Source organism: Lolium rigidum, chromosome 4 (assembly GCF_022539505.1).
Source record: "Lolium rigidum isolate FL_2022 chromosome 4, APGP_CSIRO_Lrig_0.1, whole genome shotgun sequence".
Lineage (NCBI taxonomy): Eukaryota > Viridiplantae > Streptophyta > Magnoliopsida > Poales > Poaceae > Lolium > Lolium rigidum.
The window spans coordinates 55,051,843-55,069,875 of NC_061511.1; the positions used below are offsets into that span (position 1 = coordinate 55,051,843).

Genomic DNA, 18,033 nt, shown 5'->3' on the forward strand with positions numbered 1-18,033 from the left:
TGATGCAAGAATGCAAAGGTTTGAGCTCTCTGAAGGATACGATCGAGTTACTCACTCGAGAGCCCTCTTGATAGTACGACAACTAAACTATAAACCGTTCTCCAACTACACTATGAGACCGGTGAGAAAGAAACCCTATCAAGAGTAAACCTTATACTTGCGCATTCCACTTGAGCTCGATGATGACGATCTTGACCTCAACAAGATGGAACGCCTTTCTTGATTGTGCTTTGCTTGACGAAGTCTTGTGGATTGCTCCCCCATAATCCACCATGGGAGAGTTTCTTCTTCGGCGCATCTTCACATATCCATGATCACCATATGGATGGCAAGAGTCAAGCAAAGAATCTCTTCGAGATGGCTCATCTTGAACATGCACATCATTTCTTCATGGCAAGCTTCAAGCTTATGATCTCTTCGAGTTGGCTTATCTTGAACTTGCACTTCATTTCTTCATGGCAAGCTTCAAGCATATGATCTCTTCAAGTTCGCTCATCTTGAACTTGCACTTCATTTCGTTGATGTCTTGAAGTTAACCTTGAGATCTCACTTCATCTTCATCTTCAAGACATACTTGACACTTGATCTTCTTCATTTGCTTCTTATTGCAATCTTGAAGCCAACATATGGTTCAAGCATTGCCTATGAACAACTCCTACAAATATAACTCAGTTTAAACATTAGTCCATAAGGATTATCATTAATTACCAAAACCACACATGGGGGCTCCATGCACTTTCACTAACTATAATGCATCTAGATACATCCGTATCAAGACAAAAGTGAGACACCTATATTTAGATGGAGGAAGTAGAGGCTTTATTACTTAGCATCACAAGTTGGAGATTTTTTATCACAAAACCACAACCCCAGGTTTTTTTAATCATAAAACATCAATATTTGGGGTAATTATTTCACATAACACATTATTTATAGTTAGTTGGCTTGACAAGTAATTAACCCCTGGCATGACCCTCTAGCGTGACACCAATTTACAGTACGTGAACATGTTTGCTACAAACAAATAGATTTTGGTGTTAAATTTTGTTGACAGGACATGAGAATATGAGCTACACTTGCTATATTTGCTACACACAAATGAATTACCAGATGATAAATATCCATTGAAATTATAACCACACAAGAACATAAAATTTGGTTAATATATTCCATACCAAAAATATTCCAAGCATAAGATTTTAATAATATGTACCAATACAAATACCTTGGACATAAGATTTAACCACTAGTGTTGACAAACAACTTCGTGTTTAGTGTCTAACGGTAAATACTACAAAATAAGATCTAATTGTCTTCCTCCCGTTGTCACTCTTAAACTGACAGTGGGCCTGAATTCACTATTGAGCTAGTACCAAACAGAGATTACGTGTTCTGTGAAACAATTATCCTAAATATTGGTGTTTTGTGATAAAAAATTTAGGGCTGCGGTTTTGTGATAAAAAAATCCTCAATTTGTGATGTTAAGTGATAAACCTCGAGGGAATAGCACGTACGCCATAGCAATCGCATGTACCATTTTTCTAATTTCCGATCAAATAAAAAATTGAATGAAAAGTAATTTTTTTAGGATGAACATATTTTTCTAGTAGGCAAGAGGTCCGGCTGCGCGTTCGGTTAATATGGTTAGTTCGATTCGGTTAATACAGTTTTTTTGTTAATACGGTTTCAATACTTCGGTGAATACGGTTTCGTATAAAAATATGGTTGGGTTTTGGTAATAACCATATAAACTCGGTTCGGTTTTGATAATAACCAAATTAACCAAAGTTGACGCGAATTTTGGAATAACATCTAATTTTATGGCCATATATTTGGTTAATGTATTTTTTAAGACCAAATCCCGATCGTGTTATAGGAGAAATAAATGATAAATAATAAAAATGGGCCCAAAATGAAAAATGAAGCAATATTTGGGCTGGACTTGAACTCAGAACGTGTCACAAATATATGTGTACTGGACGTACACACCATCACATTCGGAAATTCAATTCGGCTCCCGGATGCGTATGCTCCCTCTACCAAGAAAACATATTTTGAAGTGTGAAAAATTTTTGAAAAAAAATTCTACATGTACATCTCCATAATATATGTGTGTGCGTCAAGTTTCACGAAAAAATAATATTTTTTGTGGCCTATGTAAAAAAGAGAAAACTTATCCTGTGAAAAGTATTGTTTTTAGCACTGAATTTTGTATTTTTTACACACGTCACATGATAAGTTTATTTTTTATGAAACGACTTTGTGAGCGCTTAGCACGTGAAGATGTACGTGCGAATTTTTTGTTTCAATTTTTTTAAAATTTAAAATATGTCAGTTGCATTTTAAAATATAGGGAGCATATGCTCCCATGTTCCAAAACAGCACTCCCACATCACGTTGGACTACGTTCTTGGTCAATATGCATGCTAAACATGTATAAAAGGTTAAGGTGAATTTGGGATGAGCCTAAAACGCAAAATTCTTTAGTGCGCTGAGTTGTTCGCTTTTCTTCGGTTAACCTCGGTTTTATGGTTTTTAAGTAAAATTAACTGAAGTGCATATGGTTAGCACTTTTGCTAACTGAAACCTAACCATAAAACCATAAACACTAAAATTTGGTTGCGGTTAGTTTTTTTTGGGTACGGTTTTCTTTCGGTTCGGTTTTGTGCAGTCGGAGCAAGAGGACACGGTCGCTCGTAAGGGCATCTCCAACGGGGCGACGCATTTCAGCGTTCGAAAATGTCCGCGCGCGTCCGTTTGCGTCGGCCGAAATGGTCGAAATCGATCGCGTGTCCGTTTACGTCGGGGTGGCTCCAGCGGCACGATGCATTTTTTTCTCGAATTTCCATTTTTTATAACATGAAAACATAATTTACATAGTTGAACAGATGGAAAAAACCCTAAACGCCTACGCCTACTGGTTCTCCCTGTCGTTGTCGATCACGACGAGCTCCGGTACCGTCCACAACCAGTTGGGAACCGGCGGAACGTACGCGGGGCGCGCCGTCGATGCTGGAGGTGGAGGAGCCCAGGCCAGTGGCGGAGGTGGATGTGGAGACGCCCAGGCCTGTGGCGGAGGTGGAGGAGCCCAGGCCTGTGGCGGAGGTGGGGGCCCCCACTGGTTGTACGACGAAGGTGGAGGCGGCGGTTGTGGCGTGGCCGAGTCCTGTAGCGCCAGTCGTAGGGCTTCTTCCTCTGACAGGCCCGGCGGCATGATGCCGGTGGCGTACCGAGGCAGCAGCGGCTGCACAGGTCGGTCGTTCTCCGAGATGAGGACGCCGAGCCTCGCGATCTCGTCGTCTATCATGTTGTCCGGGTACTCAAACTTCCGGCCCTCTGTCATGGCCAGCTGCCATTCCTAGAAGATGCACGCGACGTAGTCGTCGCTGTCGTCCTTGGCCTCCTCGTTGTGGTACGCCAGCGCCTCATTGTAGTCGTCGTCGTCGTGGTTGTCCTGTGCAGGCGTCGGCGCCTGCTGTGCACGCGTCAGCGCCTGCTGTCTTCAACGACGAGGCGCCGGTGGACGGTCGAAGGGAAAGTCCCTGTCGCCCATGAAGCCTGCCCTCCTCCTTGGATCCCTCTCGGACACGAGATACGTGCGCCAGCTGTCGGAGTCCATGTCGTAGGCGGGATCGACGCGGAGGTCCGGCGGTAGGTACCGCCTCCTTCGCGCGGATCTCGGCGCTCCTATCTGGCTCGCGCGCACGGTTGGGACGGGCACCCGGTTGTAGCTGAGCCGCCAGCCGCCAGGTATGTGCATGTCCCCCCAGGCCTCGCACGCCGTCTAGTTCCGGTGCATCAGCCTCCTCACGCTGACGGGCAACGGCACCCTGTTCGGCCGCTCCTCCTTCTTGGTGCCGGTGCCGGCCGCCTCAAAGTCGTTCTTCTTCTTCCCCATGGTGATGCGACATTGATGGCGAAGGCTGCGGTGCAGACACGGAACCACTGACCGTGAAAGCGATGGCCGCGGAAGCGATGCCCTCGATACAGACTCGCTGCTAGGCGGGCTCGGTGGAGATGCAAGGCGTCTCTTGGTGCGTCTGCGTAGCGTCCGCCGCGACGTAATCCAGACGCAAATATGCGCCGGGTTTGCGTCACCGTGGACGACCCGGTTACTTGACGCAACCGGCGGTCGGCCAGTTGGAGATGCCCTAAGCAAACCCTAGCGCCTCACACACATCAGTCTATTTCTCTCTCTCCGACCCCTGGTGCTTCGTCGGCTGGAAACATCACCTTCGCCGGCGACCAGAAGCAAGCTGCACCGTGAGTCCCGGTCCTCTTCTTGCTCCCCTCAGCCCGTATTGTTCTCCCTCGTGTTCAACTGCCCTTGCCATTTCATTTTCCAGATCTGAGCTTACTTCCTCCCCCACTCTAACCTTTCCTGACGCCGATTCCTCCATGAGACGTTGACTCCATTTCTCTAGCCGCGTCCCCGCTTGTAGGTCTGATCTGTGGCGAGTCTGCCTTTTGTCCGAGCTTAATTTGGTATGCGTTATTAATTCACTATGGTAGTAGTCCTATTTATCATTCTCGTTCTGGAGGGTGACTAAGGCTCAAGATGGATTTATGAGAGCACGAAATTTGAGCTGCACTCCGAAAGATAATTTGCATGTTTGTCAATATCCTCTAGACCTCTACCCCTTAATGAAAATAATTCAGTATCTTATGAGTACTGTATCCCAATAATTTACTACTGTATAATGAAACTGCAGATGGATTCATTCTCTTAAAAAAAATCAAAAATGCTTTGTTCCCCTGACATGTGTTGGTAAAAGTTAGTCAGCCGCCCCTAAAAAACCAGCAAATGTCAAAATAGTCCAAGGAATATGAATGATAGAAAGTGATGTTTGTCTCTGTGTGGGGGGTAATAAGTTGATTTATTACTATCAAACATAAATAAATTTGGTACATGATGCATTGCTTCAAATGAAACGAATTCCATCCATCAACAACTATTGTGTTTGTCTTTTGTAAGCATTCAAAATTATTATTTATTCTGACAAGTGTTAGTTTTTCCTTTCAGTGACAGCTAGCTAACATAAAGACATGGGCCGTTGCAAGGAAGTTACTGCTGCTAAGCTAACAGATGATCTAGTTGTCGATATCATTTCCCGCCTGACGTACAAGGACTATTGCCGATGCAAATGTGCATATAAGGCCTGGTCTGCCTTGTCCTCTGATCCACACTACCACAAGAAGCTGCCCCCAAAAGTAACCACGGGCCCCACAAGAAGCTGCCCCCAAAAGTAACCACGGGCCTTTTGTACCAAGGTCGCAATAAGTCTGCTATCCCACTTGTTAGCCTGTCCCAAGATGATGAAGAAATCGATGACATTCTTGCTGACGCACCTCACTATGAGCATCTAGAAATCCTTGACTGCTGCAATGGTTTAGTCCTTTGTAAGTATAGGAGCAGCTATACTACTCCAGGCATTTGCCGCTTCGTTGTGTGCAACCCAGCAACTCGACAATGGAGGATGATTCCTGATACTCATCCTGAGACAGATGACCCTCGTTATGTAACTGTTTTGGCGTTTGATCCATCATGGTCACCGCAGTTCTACATCTTCAATTTTCATCTGAAGCATCACCAGGGTTTGATACTTGGTACCAGCAAACTTGAGATATTCTGGTCTGAAAGCACCTCATGGCTTGTGGATGATAAATGGGATTCTGATATAGTTGTTTCCCATAGGCCTCACTTGTTTCTTCATGGGATGTTGTATGCGGAGACTACTGGACAAGAAGTTGTGGTGTTTGAAGGCTTGGAGGAAATGAGTGATGGCACACTGCCCTATCATTGGATTATTGATATGCCATCTGACTCTTTTTATGTGGGTACTTTCACCCATGGTTGCTTTGGCAAATCTTCAGGGAACTTGCACTATGCATTGCCAGATGCGGATGGTCACTCGATTGTAGTTTGGACTCTGGATGAATATGCTCATGGTTTACGGGCTTGGATTCTGAAGTGCCATCTTAGTATGACTGATGCATTTGGAAGGGACGACTTTGTTCACTATGACAATGGTGGCGACGGTGGCGACCGTCTCTGGTTTTGGAACTGTGATTATTGTATTGTTGCTCTCGACTTGGAGAAAGACCTTGTTTTCCTCTCCGACACAGAGAAGCTTCTTTCTTACAACATCAGCACTGGTATACTTGAGCAGATACGAGACGGCTTTGATCGGCATCAATACCATGCCTACGTACCATGCTACTCAAAGCTTCCAGATCAAGAATCTTCGGTGCAGTGAATGCCATCTTCTTTTCTGTATGCCTCTAGGACCGGGCATCTGTTTTAGATTCTGAACCACCTTGTATATAGTATTATGTTAGATGTAACCTTGTGTATTATGTTAGTTTGTGTTATCTGTGTGACCAGTCCAAGAACCCTGCCTTTATATTTTGTTGTGATCCCGTGATCCTGTCCTAACATACAATGTTCCCAGTTTGCTAGTACTCCCATGTTTTACGCCTATTACAAGATTACACGTCTTTCTTAACCTCTGTTTGTTGTCTGGTGGCTTTTCGTAAGTACTTATTTACTGATTGTGGATCTAAGATAAACATATTTTTGTCACTCTCTATGTTTAAATTATAAGACGTAGTTTATTTTGTTAAGAACAATTGCTTCCGTAATGTGGGTTTATGTGACATGAAATTGATGGCACTGGGTTAGTTTTCCGACATAATTTCTTATGATTGTGATTTCGTATCACATGAAGTTGTAAACATAGTGTACTTGAATTAGCATTACTCCTCGGCTTTGTTTTTGTGGTTTTTTTTCTTCTTTACACCTGGACAGCTGGACCTATACAGAGGTTAAAAAAAAAACTCTAGCAGGCAATGTGAGAGTGTCGAACAGGGTATGGTGACGGTGTTCCGCATGATCGCTAGCCAAGATTCCATTAGTTCATACCTCTCTGAAATTCAGTTTCCCAAGTTGTTGCTTTAGCTAGTGCTGTACCAAAACCAAGATTCCGTCAGCTCCTGGCTTGAGCCCGTATGGTTGAATACTTGAATCCGTGTCGTGGGTTCTTGACATCGATGAGCTTTCTTTCATCATTCAGTACCATTTAGGCCAATGTGGTGTAGTAAGTAGTGGCACAAAAAAGGGAAAAAATGATGGGTAATCCAGGCGCCAATCTTTTGAAACTGAAAATCAAGCGGTCACCAGATATTGGATGCCAAAATCAGTTCCCGACTAATAAGCTTTTTATGCGGTCAAGATTTAGGGCTAAATTTGTACAACTCGGGCATTTCTGAACTTGAGAGGAACAATGTTGGAAGAGGAGTGGAGACCTGTGCCATCTTTGGTCCATGAAGCTTATGAACTTATGATATCATGTGCCTATGCTCGCCTGGGTTTAAGATTATCGGGGGGGGGGGGGGACTTGTAACCCAGGCGAGCATGTGGTGTAGTAAGTAGTGGCACAAAAAAGGGAAAAAATGATGGGTAATCCAGGCGCCAATCTTTTGAAACTGAAAATCAAGCGGTCACCAGATATTGGATGCCAAAATCAGTTCCCGACTAATAAGCTTTTTATGCGGTCAAGATTTAGGGCTAAATTTGTACAACTCGGGCATTTCTGAACTTGAGAGGAACAATGTTGGAAGAGGAGTGGAGACCTGTGCCATCTTTGGTCCATGAAGCTTATGAACTTATGATATCATGTGCCTATGCTCGCCTGGGTTTAAGATTATCAGGGGGGGGGAAGAAACTTCAAGACACACCAAACCATCATCTATTTACCCAACTGAAGAGCGATGTGATAGCTGTTACAAGTTGCAGATAATTAATGATGTTTACCATATTGGACGACCAAACCAACCAGCAATAAGAACATCTAGACATAAGAGAATGTTATGACTGATTTGTCAAAGACAACATCTTTTTTTATTTAGAAAAGAACAGCATTGCTAATTTAGATAAGCGAGTAGGGGCAGAGTACAATGTACACCAGAGAAACCAAAAGAGGGAGAATTCTAAGAGGAAAATGTTATGCACAGATACTCATAACCAGAGCTGCAGAACACACTGCTGTTCTCAACTCACCTTTCAAGTATCTGGATATCATTTGAGATTGTTGTAAACGCCTATAGTTCCGACACACAATGAATGAACACAACATCAACAGCAGTCCTAGCTAATCTGTCTCCAGTTTATGAACGATCCAATACCAGTACAAAAATCAAGCAAAATGAGTAGCACGCCGACCAGCGCTAGTGACAATGATGGAGCAAAGAACTGCAGATGACACTGAATTCTGATTCTGGAAGAATTTCAAGAATTTGGGTCTCCCATTTGCACCTGAAACCAAATGCCTTCAGAGTGCATGAGTTCATTAGCCAAAATCAGTCAGTTGGTCATGATAGATCAGAGCAACAAACTGCCGCATACACCTACGAAACAAAGAGCTTATTTCTGACTGAAATCGTAACTGAACCACAAAGAAACCTGACATGTCGACAGGTCAGTAAACCACCACAACACGTCCTCGCAGAATCGCTCTAGATCAGAGCAAACGCGTCACTATGATTTAATGAAGCCCCCAAACTTGCAACAAAACTGCCGCATAAATCTACCCAAACAGAGAGCTTATTTCTGACTGAAATTGTAACTGAACCGCAAAGAAACCTGCGATGACGTCGACGCATCAGTACACACCACAACACAGAATCGCTCTAGTTCATAATCACACAAGTGAAGAAGATGGACTGTTTAGCAATACAATGCTGGTACAAACAAAAGTCTGAATCGTCATGATCAGCAATTGAGCATGACATTCCTTCACATTCCAATGTCAGATCATGAACAGATGATGATACATGGGATACTTTATGATGAATTTCTAGGTGTTGTCTACTACACTGAATTCAAAATCTGCAAGAAAAAAGGAAAGAAGGGAGGTGCTCTTATAAGCTGCAAGTGTTGTAAACCTTTGATCACTTCTCGGGCGGCTCCGAGGTGGCGTCGTCGGCAGGCGGGTTGGCCATGGCCTCCTGGCGCGCGCGGAGGGCGGCGATGACGGAGACGGCGGGCATCTGGAGGCAGCCGAGGAGGTACTGGTAGGACTGGGCCCTGGTGGGCATGGCCTCGAGCTTGGCGAAGTCGTCGGGGCCGTAGAGGCGGCCCTCGTAGACGGCGCCGGTGAAGTCGTTGAGCTGGAGCTTCCAGTCCTTCTGGAAGTCGCGGTAGGGGCGGAGCGCGGGCGGGATCTCGTCGGAGCGCACGAAGAGCCAGGCGTTCATGCCGCGCGCGACGGGGCGGAGCGACGCCCAGCGCGTGCCCTCGACCGCCGCCGCGAGGTCGGAGTTCTTGGCCACCACCAGCCGCGCCGTGGGCGGCAGCGACGCGCGGATGCTCCGCAGCTGCGCCACCGTGAAGCCGTGGCACCAGATGCCCGCCAGGAGCTGGCACCCGTCCAGCTCGCGCCGCAGCACCTCCTGGCGCGCGCGCTCCACCGCCAGCCGGATCGGCGGCAGCGCGCCCCCCGCGCTCCGGATGGAGGTCATCGTCGGCGAGGACGGCGGCGGCGGCGAGGGTTCTGCTGGTCGAGAGGCTTGTACTGGAGAATGCGCAAGTAATGGGCTTTGCTGAGATTCAATGAGGATTCATAATGCAAAAAAGTAAAGCTCCAGTTTTGGTGGGCCAATAAAAGCCCAGATAGATTTATGGGCTGAAGACAGGCAAATAGTGCTCAGCCCTATTTATGGCCTGTTTGACCCCCTACAGAAAAGATGGCCTGTTAAAAAAATACGATAGGAATTTGGCATGATACAGTTTTCAATTCTTGGTCTGCTTGAAATACCAAAGTTCTTCCACAAAGTACATTTCCGATGCACGTCTACAGAATCCCATGTTGACACGGCCATTTTCAAGAAATCATGTAAACTCTCGTCTTCTTGGGACACCGAATGTACTGCAAATGCTCGTGCCATTCTACAAAATTTCCCCCTAATTGCAGAGACAACACATGGATTTTCTTCAGGATTACCAGTATTTTTTCCTCATTTTCCATAATTTGCGCTGGAAGGATCTATCTCGAGGATTATATGATATTGCAAGGACCCGAGCGAGTATTGGTCGGTTGCTACATTAATATAGCGAGGCGAAAGATTGTTTTGAGGAGTGACGTGAGCGATGGCGATGTATCGTGCAAAATCAGTATTGGTGTTGCGTCCCCATCAAAATGAAATGTTAACTGGATATATATGTTGACTGTAGGCTTATCTGGACATCTCTACTCATTGGAGCGGCATTTCACATGATCTCTTTCTTTGTCAGCACCAAAGTCCAACAATATAAGATTGTAAGAGCATCTGCTATATAATGCATTGTGCTGATCAACTCTCTGCACTAACAAGTAACATCACTAGAAGAAGAAAAAGGCTGGATCTGGCCAGTCTGAACACATAATGCTATGAAATTTATTTCATTCAACTTATGCCATCTGGCTGTATGCATATACGCTGCCTCTTGGTTGCCCACTATGCTTTCTCCCTAAAAACATATTCAGGATATGAGATGAATTTCGTGGGATATATTTCAACTCTCAGAAAAGATTGGAAACAAAATAATATTATTTATGTAGCAACTCCAATGTTCATGGATACCACAGTAGTACAACCGAATAATGCAAATGTTTAAGAATGGGTTAACACAATCCAGATCAAGGTGACCAGTTTAATTAAGAATGGATACCTTTTTTCTATAAGGAGAGTATGCCAAAAGTAGTACATGTGTTGTGTCCATAGTATATTACACACATCTGCAGGGTATACAAGATTATCTCCATTAAACAAAGCATGGTACAAACAACAAGACCACCTTTTAAAAAGAACTCTTTCGAGTACAACTAATACAAGGAATCATCAACAACATGCAACATAATCAATGTCATTAGGCCTAATATAGTACTGGTACGACCCACCGTTAATATTTTAATCTCCGTCCAATCCATGTCATGCGATAGATTATTACAACCAGGTTGCGAATTAACGTAAGCAGTGACGTAATTCTGCGACGCAGAAAATATAATATGCTCCCCCTCGAGGAATCATGCCAAAAGGAGAGAGAGACCCACCACATGGACTCAAAAAATAAGGACATCCCCAATCCTTAAAAAACCCAAATTGGACTTTATTTATTTATTTTACTTTTGCCAACGCAACGCATAAGAGTGGTCCTTCTTTCAAGACCGTTACAAACTGTCACTAGCACTAAAGCCATAATAACAAGTACAATTTTCCCAGTTGTACATGTTGTTCCTCAAGGCAACTTGCTTTTTCCTATTTTTTTCACATTTTGATTGTGTATTTTATTCCCTAAAAGCCAAATTCACTTGGTCAAACTTGATATTTCTTAGAAACTAAAGTATTTTTGTGGGATGAATATGGGTGGTTGTATTTATCTTGGTGTTGAAGACGGGTGGTTGTACTTTATGTTTTGAGCAAGCTTTTCCATGTACTGAGATGGTTTTTTGTCGGTGATCTAATGGAGTTGTTCCTTTGATTATTATTTTCAGGCATCCTTTCTTGGAACGAATAATGAAATGACACAACTGACGAAGGCATCAAAATACTATAATGTTACACGTCGACACCTGTACGACAGTTATCATAGCCATTTAGAAATTGTATGCTTGCTTGATTTTTCTAAGATGCATTATTGCAGGTACCAAATCAACCTTAGCAGATATTTTGATTCTCCACGGCTGATGACCAGTTTGACACTCTCAAAACATATATTGGAGATGTTTATTTGTGCGGATTTTGCAATATTAGTTTCTGGGATATTTCTACATCAAAATTATGTGGTTGTTATCTTAGTAGGACTGTTTCTTTATAATACAAATCGAAATAGTTTTTCCCAAATCTGACTATAACGGAAAAATTCTTGATAACAAGAATAACTGATTTTAAAAAAAGGTGAAGCGGATTCTTCTGTGGAGATTTTTTTCCCACATCTTGGTAACAAAAGCAGCATATGTGAATCGCTGGTCTTTCAAGTGATTCCCTCAGTAGAGATTTCTTTCCATTAGATCTCATGGTGCTTCCATATCAAAGTTGATGTGGACCCTCCTCCCTCATCGAAACCAACACAAATCTATTGCCAAGTTGTGTGTCTAGGTTTTTGCTTGCTGAACTGAACACCTTTAGAGGCATATGGAAGCATGTAAACAAAGGCAAAGACAACAATGGGATTGGAGGAGGCATGCCAGTAGATCTAGTACCATGCATGCATCTTCAACAACTGAAACAGCTAGCCCTTTCTTCTCGAAGGGAACACCTATTAGGTAGATTTTCCCTATAATTTCAACCAAACTAAATTGCTTCCTGCTAAATTCATGTTGAGTTCATCGTTTCTCACATGCCCCTCTGGTAGGACAATTTGGACAAACACACTAGAGTGTGCATAATTCCCAATGCAGTTGCATTTTCGGAGGGAATCTATCTATCTACATATATATACATCTCTTTCACGAAAAAAATATCTTTTTCTCTTGTCTAGTACAAGTGATCTTGGTACTGCTGATGCATGGAGGCTGTCGAAAATATGTTCCATTTCACGTGATGGAATCCTTAGCTAAACTTTTTGTTGTTCGGTGACTTGATCGATGCCGACAGCTGCTGCCGGGTTATATATCACCATCCCCTACAGAAAAGGTTTTTTACCTGAAAATAATCACAGCAATGTGAATCTCGTAAGATTTAACAGCAGGCGAGGTCATCTGTCCACTCCACGCTGCTGTCTCGATGCAGCAGTGACAGAATCTGGAAAATATTCTGAATTTGTCTGGAAGAAATTGCACAGAAAACTGTCCGAATCGAACTGTTCTAGTGCCTCTCAAGTTTCTGTTTTGTTCCATGCAATTTTGGTTGATATGCACCTTTATGCCCTTCACCCTTTTTGGCAACCATTCGTTTACAATGGTATTGTAGCATTGAAAATCACCTTTTTTTTGTTGAGGAATTGGCATCTCTATAACTCTATTCATACTTAAAAGTATGCATGGCTGCATAGTTAAAATTTCATATGGTTTTTTTTTAGAGATCCTGAAGTTCTATATGATTTCGAAGGTTACTTTGAATTATTATTTTCCTGCACAAAATGCTTTGCCATCCTTTAGAGCCAAATCTTATAACAGTGCAAGAACAAACAACAGCACAATTCAGAAGGTTAGTTGGCTCCTGAGCAAGAACAAGGGTCACAGACAGCTAGGAAAGGGAACTGGAATAATTCCCTAAGTAAAGATTCCTCTTATCTTATGGTACCTCTACTGTTGAATTTCAGTGATAATTTTCTATAATAATGGTATAAATCAATCGCATATGGTGAGGTTAGTATCCCATAGGAGAAATATCGGATCGGCTGGTGCAATGAGCGTGATGAGAAGCAACATTTCACTTGGGCAGCGTGGAAAATACAGTCATGAATCCAGTACAAGAAACCACACCGGCACAAGACTGAAAACGCTGAAATGCCGGAAGGGAAAAAGATATCGGCTTCCCGGAAATTTACAGTTTGGCTTATTTTCAGCGACGGTTGTGCTGTTGGTGGCTTGACGATGATGATGGTGCCATCGGGTCGAACCGTAGTGAGCCCGATGGGGTGGCTGGGGCAGCTGTTGCGGTGGCGGTTTTGGAGAATCCTGATGATGCTGCAGAGGACGATGACGACGAGAAGAGTGGCAAGGGTAGCGCAGGAGGAGGGTGGCTCACCCTCCATGCCCAGCTTGGAACACCCGCTGTGCCCACCTCTGGCCTTCTGCTAAGATCTCTGGCTGCATCCTGAATAAATGAAGAACAATTTATCATACTCATGTAAGATAAATTCAACAACAATGGCAGCAAATGGATTTTTCTTTGTTCTTTTTTTTATATATATAAAATTGGTCTTAGTTTCTTTCTCTCTTCGGAAAACATGAAAGTGAGCAAGATATGCCCAGTTGAACGTTCTGTCCAGGAAAAATAAAATAATAATATATTCTTGAAGTTTACCGGTTGAGGAGTCTGGGAGTTTACTTTGGAAAAAAAAAACGTAGAATGGCAAACCAATGTAACAAAAATGGAAAATTGGGTACTAATCTTACCAAAACAAGGTGACAAAACACTCTAAAAAAAGATGGGAACTAGCTAGCTTTCTTTTGTTTCCAAGTAAAGCTCTGTGTCTTACTAATCCTATTATAATAGTATATGGCTACGATTCAGATATTTTTTTTCTCGCGAATAAATAAATAGTAAAACCAAACCGTTCTTAGCCACATGAAGGAATATTGACCAAACAATATAGGAATAGGCTAATTCTGAATCGTCAACTCTCTAGGGTGTTCCTTTCAGAGGAAAAATCAAGAATATTTATAATCCTATGACTAGTAGTGCTACCCCAATCAGAGAGCTTCTGAAAACTCAAGATCCCACATATGAAACTTGTGCTAAGGCACCGATGTCTCTGAAACCGACAGGCAGTGGGTGAAGTGTGGAGTCTAAGGAAATGTGGCACATTGAAGCAACACTTGAGCTACACTGACATCCATTCAATAAAATGACACCTTGCAAAATTTAGGTGCAAGGAGTTTTATGATTTAGTATCACCTCACCTCATTATTTATAAATACTGGATAAGATTGGCCATGCCAGATTGGTGGATGCTCGGTCAGAAGGGGGTATCGATGAGGGAGCGAGACTAGCCGAGGGGAGCATCGACCTGCATAACACGCAAAAGACTTTTCCAGTTAAATGTCAACTACGTAATAAATTTCTCAAGCAATTCAATTTCTGTAAGAAACTAACATACTATAATTAATCATAACCAGGCAGAAGTAAACATGGTACTGTGTGGTGAATATAGTTTGGACGGTGGGACCGATGAGGTGAAATTTAATTCAAGATAATGCGTGTAGAAGTATTCCCAATGTAAGTACACTAGGAAAAAGACTTGGCCACAATAAGGGCATCTTACTGCAGTCACTAGCATGGTGACAGTGAAATCCAATTATTAATCACATAGTGGATCAGGTAGCTATACAAGTCCAGCAGTGAATCTGGACTGATTGCGCAATCTTTTAAGGAAAAAAAATGTGTACTTGCCTTTGGTCTCTTTAGTTCAGAGCCTTCAGATGATCCATGGTGGAGCTGCAGACCAAGGCTGCCCTTATCCCTTTTGGGACTCTGGGTAGATGGTTGAGATATGCTCAAGTTGAGGTCGACGTCTGCGCCTGCCAATCGTCGTTATCGAATTCAAGTTCATCAGCGTATCGCTAAGGCAGAATTTTTGCCAAACATGAAAAGACCAAAAAAAAAAGAAGAGAAATCAACCAAAATTGAGGTCATGTTGTTACCTTGAGAAGCAACTTCAGTGAGCAGCTCCCCCTCATACGTGCTCGGCTCGAAGTTGGTCACGGCTTCTCGACCGTTGCATTTGATCGCCGCCTTGTCGTAAGCCCTGATTTTGCGGAACAAGAAAAGGAAGAAGAGAAACAAGAGAAGAGATTCGAGTCGGTACTTTGGTGGATGGAGAAAAAAGAAAGAACTTTTTTATCAATGGCAGAATCCAAGCTCAGGAACCTTGCAGCCTCTACTTCGTTGTCGAATAGCCCAAGATATATGTACCTGCACCCAAGCATGGCGTTTGAGGAACTCCCTATCCACTGCCCACAATTTTCTTCTTGATCATCATCTATGTATCTTATTTACCTACCTAGGCTTATTAGCTACTAACTTTAAATACATTCGTAATGATCATGGGAGTTGTGTTTGGTGATCTAATCATGACCCTTATGAGATTCAGATCACATCAGATGGGCAGCACAATCACATCAAAAGACCCATACGTAATTCCTAAACATGTCAAGAAGTAAAGAAAAGGTTTAGTAGAAATGGAAGAGAAGTTTTCTTACTTCTTGCCAAGGAACTGCCCCATGCGTGCCTCCCAGCGGCCGCACTTGTGCAGGGTGACGCCCCTGTACTTGGAGCTGCCGCGCGAGAAGCCTGTGCTCTGCCGCCGCAGCACGTGCACGAACTCCTCCTTGGACAAGCCCTTCATCTGAATCCAGACCAAACAGCACACGAGTCAGACTGAATTCCTTGTGTTGATCAGTTATTCAGTTTCAGCAACAGTCTGAATCTGAATCTGTTGGTTGGTTGGTTGGTTGGATGATCGGTCACCTGCTTCATGTCGTCCTCGTAGTCGCTGAGGTTGAAGTTTATGTCGGCGTCGACGCCGCGGAACTTGATCGCCGCCCGATCGTACGCCCTGCGCACATCTCAAGGTAAGTTTGGGCCAGGTGAAATGAACAAAGTGGACAAGACTTGAGATTTCCAGTACACAGAGTAATTCAGACGATGATGATGATCACAGTTCTCGTTCTGTACTATCTGAAAGATTAATTACCTTGCAGCAGCATGAGCAGTGTCGAATCCACCTAAGTACACCTGCTTGCCGCAATCCCTGCATCAGCAACGAACAGGAGAAAAATTGTTAGAACTGAAAATTTTGATTCATAATACTAATAGGTACGGAAAATCAATTGAATAATTTTTTTGGTAGGGAGGAGGATTTATGTACGGACCAAATATGGGATTCCCAGCGGCCAGTGCGGCGGTAGAAGGTGACGCCGCGGTACTGCGAGCTCCTGGACCGCGGCCCACGCCGGCTCTTCTTGGCTGGCGGCGGCGCGGCTGCCGGAGGCGGGGGCGGGGGCGCGTGCGCCTGTTGCAGGTACCTGACGTCCGGCTGCAGCTGCGGCGGCGGCGCCGGGCGAAAGAAGCCGAGCTCGGCCCAATGCTGCTGCACCGGGAGCAGCGGCGCGCCGGCACCGGCGGCGGCGGCGGCCGGGAACAGTTCGCGGGTCACCAGTTGCTGCGGCTGCGGCATGTGCTGCTGGTGGTAGTACTGCCGCGGCGGCGGAGGCGATGGCGTCGCCTCCTCCTCGTCGTCCTCCTCGCCGGCGCCGCCCACGTCGTTCTCGCCCTCGGCCGACGGCGTCGAGCTCTTCAAGATGCTGAACTCGAGCACCTCCCGTGGCGCCGGCGCCGGCTGGCGCGTCGAGCTGGAGGCCTCCTCGGCCGGCGCCGTCCCTCCGCCGCCGGACGCCTCCGCGTTCAGCACCGACGACTCCGACGTCCCGGAGTCGCTCCTGCCGCCGCCGCTGCCGCTGCCGCCGGCTTCTCCTCCACGTTCAGATCCAGCTGCTCCATCTCCAAGATCACTAGCTACTTCCACACTTGTGAACCAATCAAGTATCTCTATATGTATCTATCAAGCTCAAGCAATCTCGATAAATCTCGAGATCGCTCGCTCGCTGGATCGGTCGCTTGCTCTCCTACTTTTTCAGGAAGAAGAACCAGAGGAGGTAAAGGTAGAAGCAGGAGAGTGCCGAATTGTTCTTGCGGTACATTTAGCCGCGTCCACGATCGCCGCTGTCTTCTCCTCAGTACCGATCCTTGTCGACCATCCTTCACTCCACTCCACCGTCGATGGACACGACGATCCTATTCCTAACACCGGCCGGTAGCTTCACGAGTCAAGAAGAATACTATTTTACAGGTCAGGCGGCCGGAGGATACTAGCTAGGCTTTGGAGGGAAGGATATATGCTGTATAAGGGGAGATTTGGGAGCTCCGGCAAGCGGGTAGCTGGAGAAACAGCCGGAGGCGGAGACGAAGGGGCGGAGTGTGTGGAGAGGGTGGAAAAAGAGGCGCGTATATATAGAAAGCGGGGTCGCGGGAAGTAGCCGGTGGCAGCCGGTTATCCTTAAAATCCTTCCTCATTTGGGCGTCCTTTATTTCTTTCTTTTTAGTATTATTATCTTGAGTCGCCTTATCTGTTGTTTTGGTTTGACTAATTTAAGGTGGAAACGAAACAAGGTTAATTCATCCAAACTGCTTACTAGAGCCACAAGGTAAGTCCCTAGCATCGGCTCTTACTGCGGGAGGTTGCTCACGCGAAACCCTAGCCTTTGTTGTCTCCTCACTCGCTTACGATATTGGCGGGCTCGTCTCCTCGCTCATGGGGGTACCTCTAGT

General features: G+C 44.7%; 2 protein-coding genes, 1 long non-coding RNA gene and 1 pseudogene across 3 annotated transcripts; 1 reads left to right on the forward strand and 3 right to left on the reverse strand.

The window, feature by feature from the left end:
- The first annotated feature begins 5,029 nt into the window (after positions 1-5,029).
- Positions 5,030-6,257, forward strand: LOC124647071. The gene is made up of 2 exons (XM_047187063.1): positions 5,030-5,189; positions 5,225-6,257. Exons 1-2 carry the CDS (start codon positions 5,047-5,049, stop codon positions 6,255-6,257), a joined length of 1,176 nt encoding a protein of 391 aa, XP_047043019.1. The 5' UTR covers positions 5,030-5,046.
- A 2,692-nt stretch (positions 6,258-8,949) lies between these two features.
- On the reverse strand, positions 8,950-9,519 carry LOC124647072 (50S ribosomal protein L10, chloroplastic-like). Its single transcript, XM_047187064.1, has one exon. It carries the CDS (start codon positions 9,517-9,519, stop codon positions 8,950-8,952), a length of 570 nt encoding a protein of 189 aa, XP_047043020.1.
- Positions 9,520-13,393: 3,874 nt separating this feature from the next.
- On the reverse strand, positions 13,394-14,711 carry LOC124708349. Its single transcript, XR_007005111.1, has 2 exons — positions 14,607-14,711; positions 13,394-13,797 (listed from the first exon to the last, which is right to left on the reverse strand). It is a non-coding gene; the product is annotated as an uncharacterized LOC124708349 (long non-coding RNA).
- On the reverse strand, positions 14,707-16,982 carry LOC124708348 (annotated as a pseudogene).
- Positions 16,983-18,033: the final 1,051 nt, after the last annotated feature.

What these genes read in the sequence shown, in the direction of transcription:
- LOC124647071 (XM_047187063.1), top strand. Translation starts at nt 5,047, where the DNA reads ATGGGCCGTTGCAAGGAAGTTACTGCTGCTAAGCTAACAGATGATCTA. An exon ending in TTGTCCTCTGATCCACACTA is followed by an intron (nt 5,190 to 5,224) that starts CCACAAGAAGCT and finishes TAACCACGGGCC; the next exon opens with CCACAAGAAGCTGCCCCCAA.
- LOC124647072 (XM_047187064.1), bottom strand. Translation starts at nt 9,519, where the DNA reads ATGACCTCCATCCGGAGCGCGGGGGGCGCGCTGCCGCCGATCCGGCTG.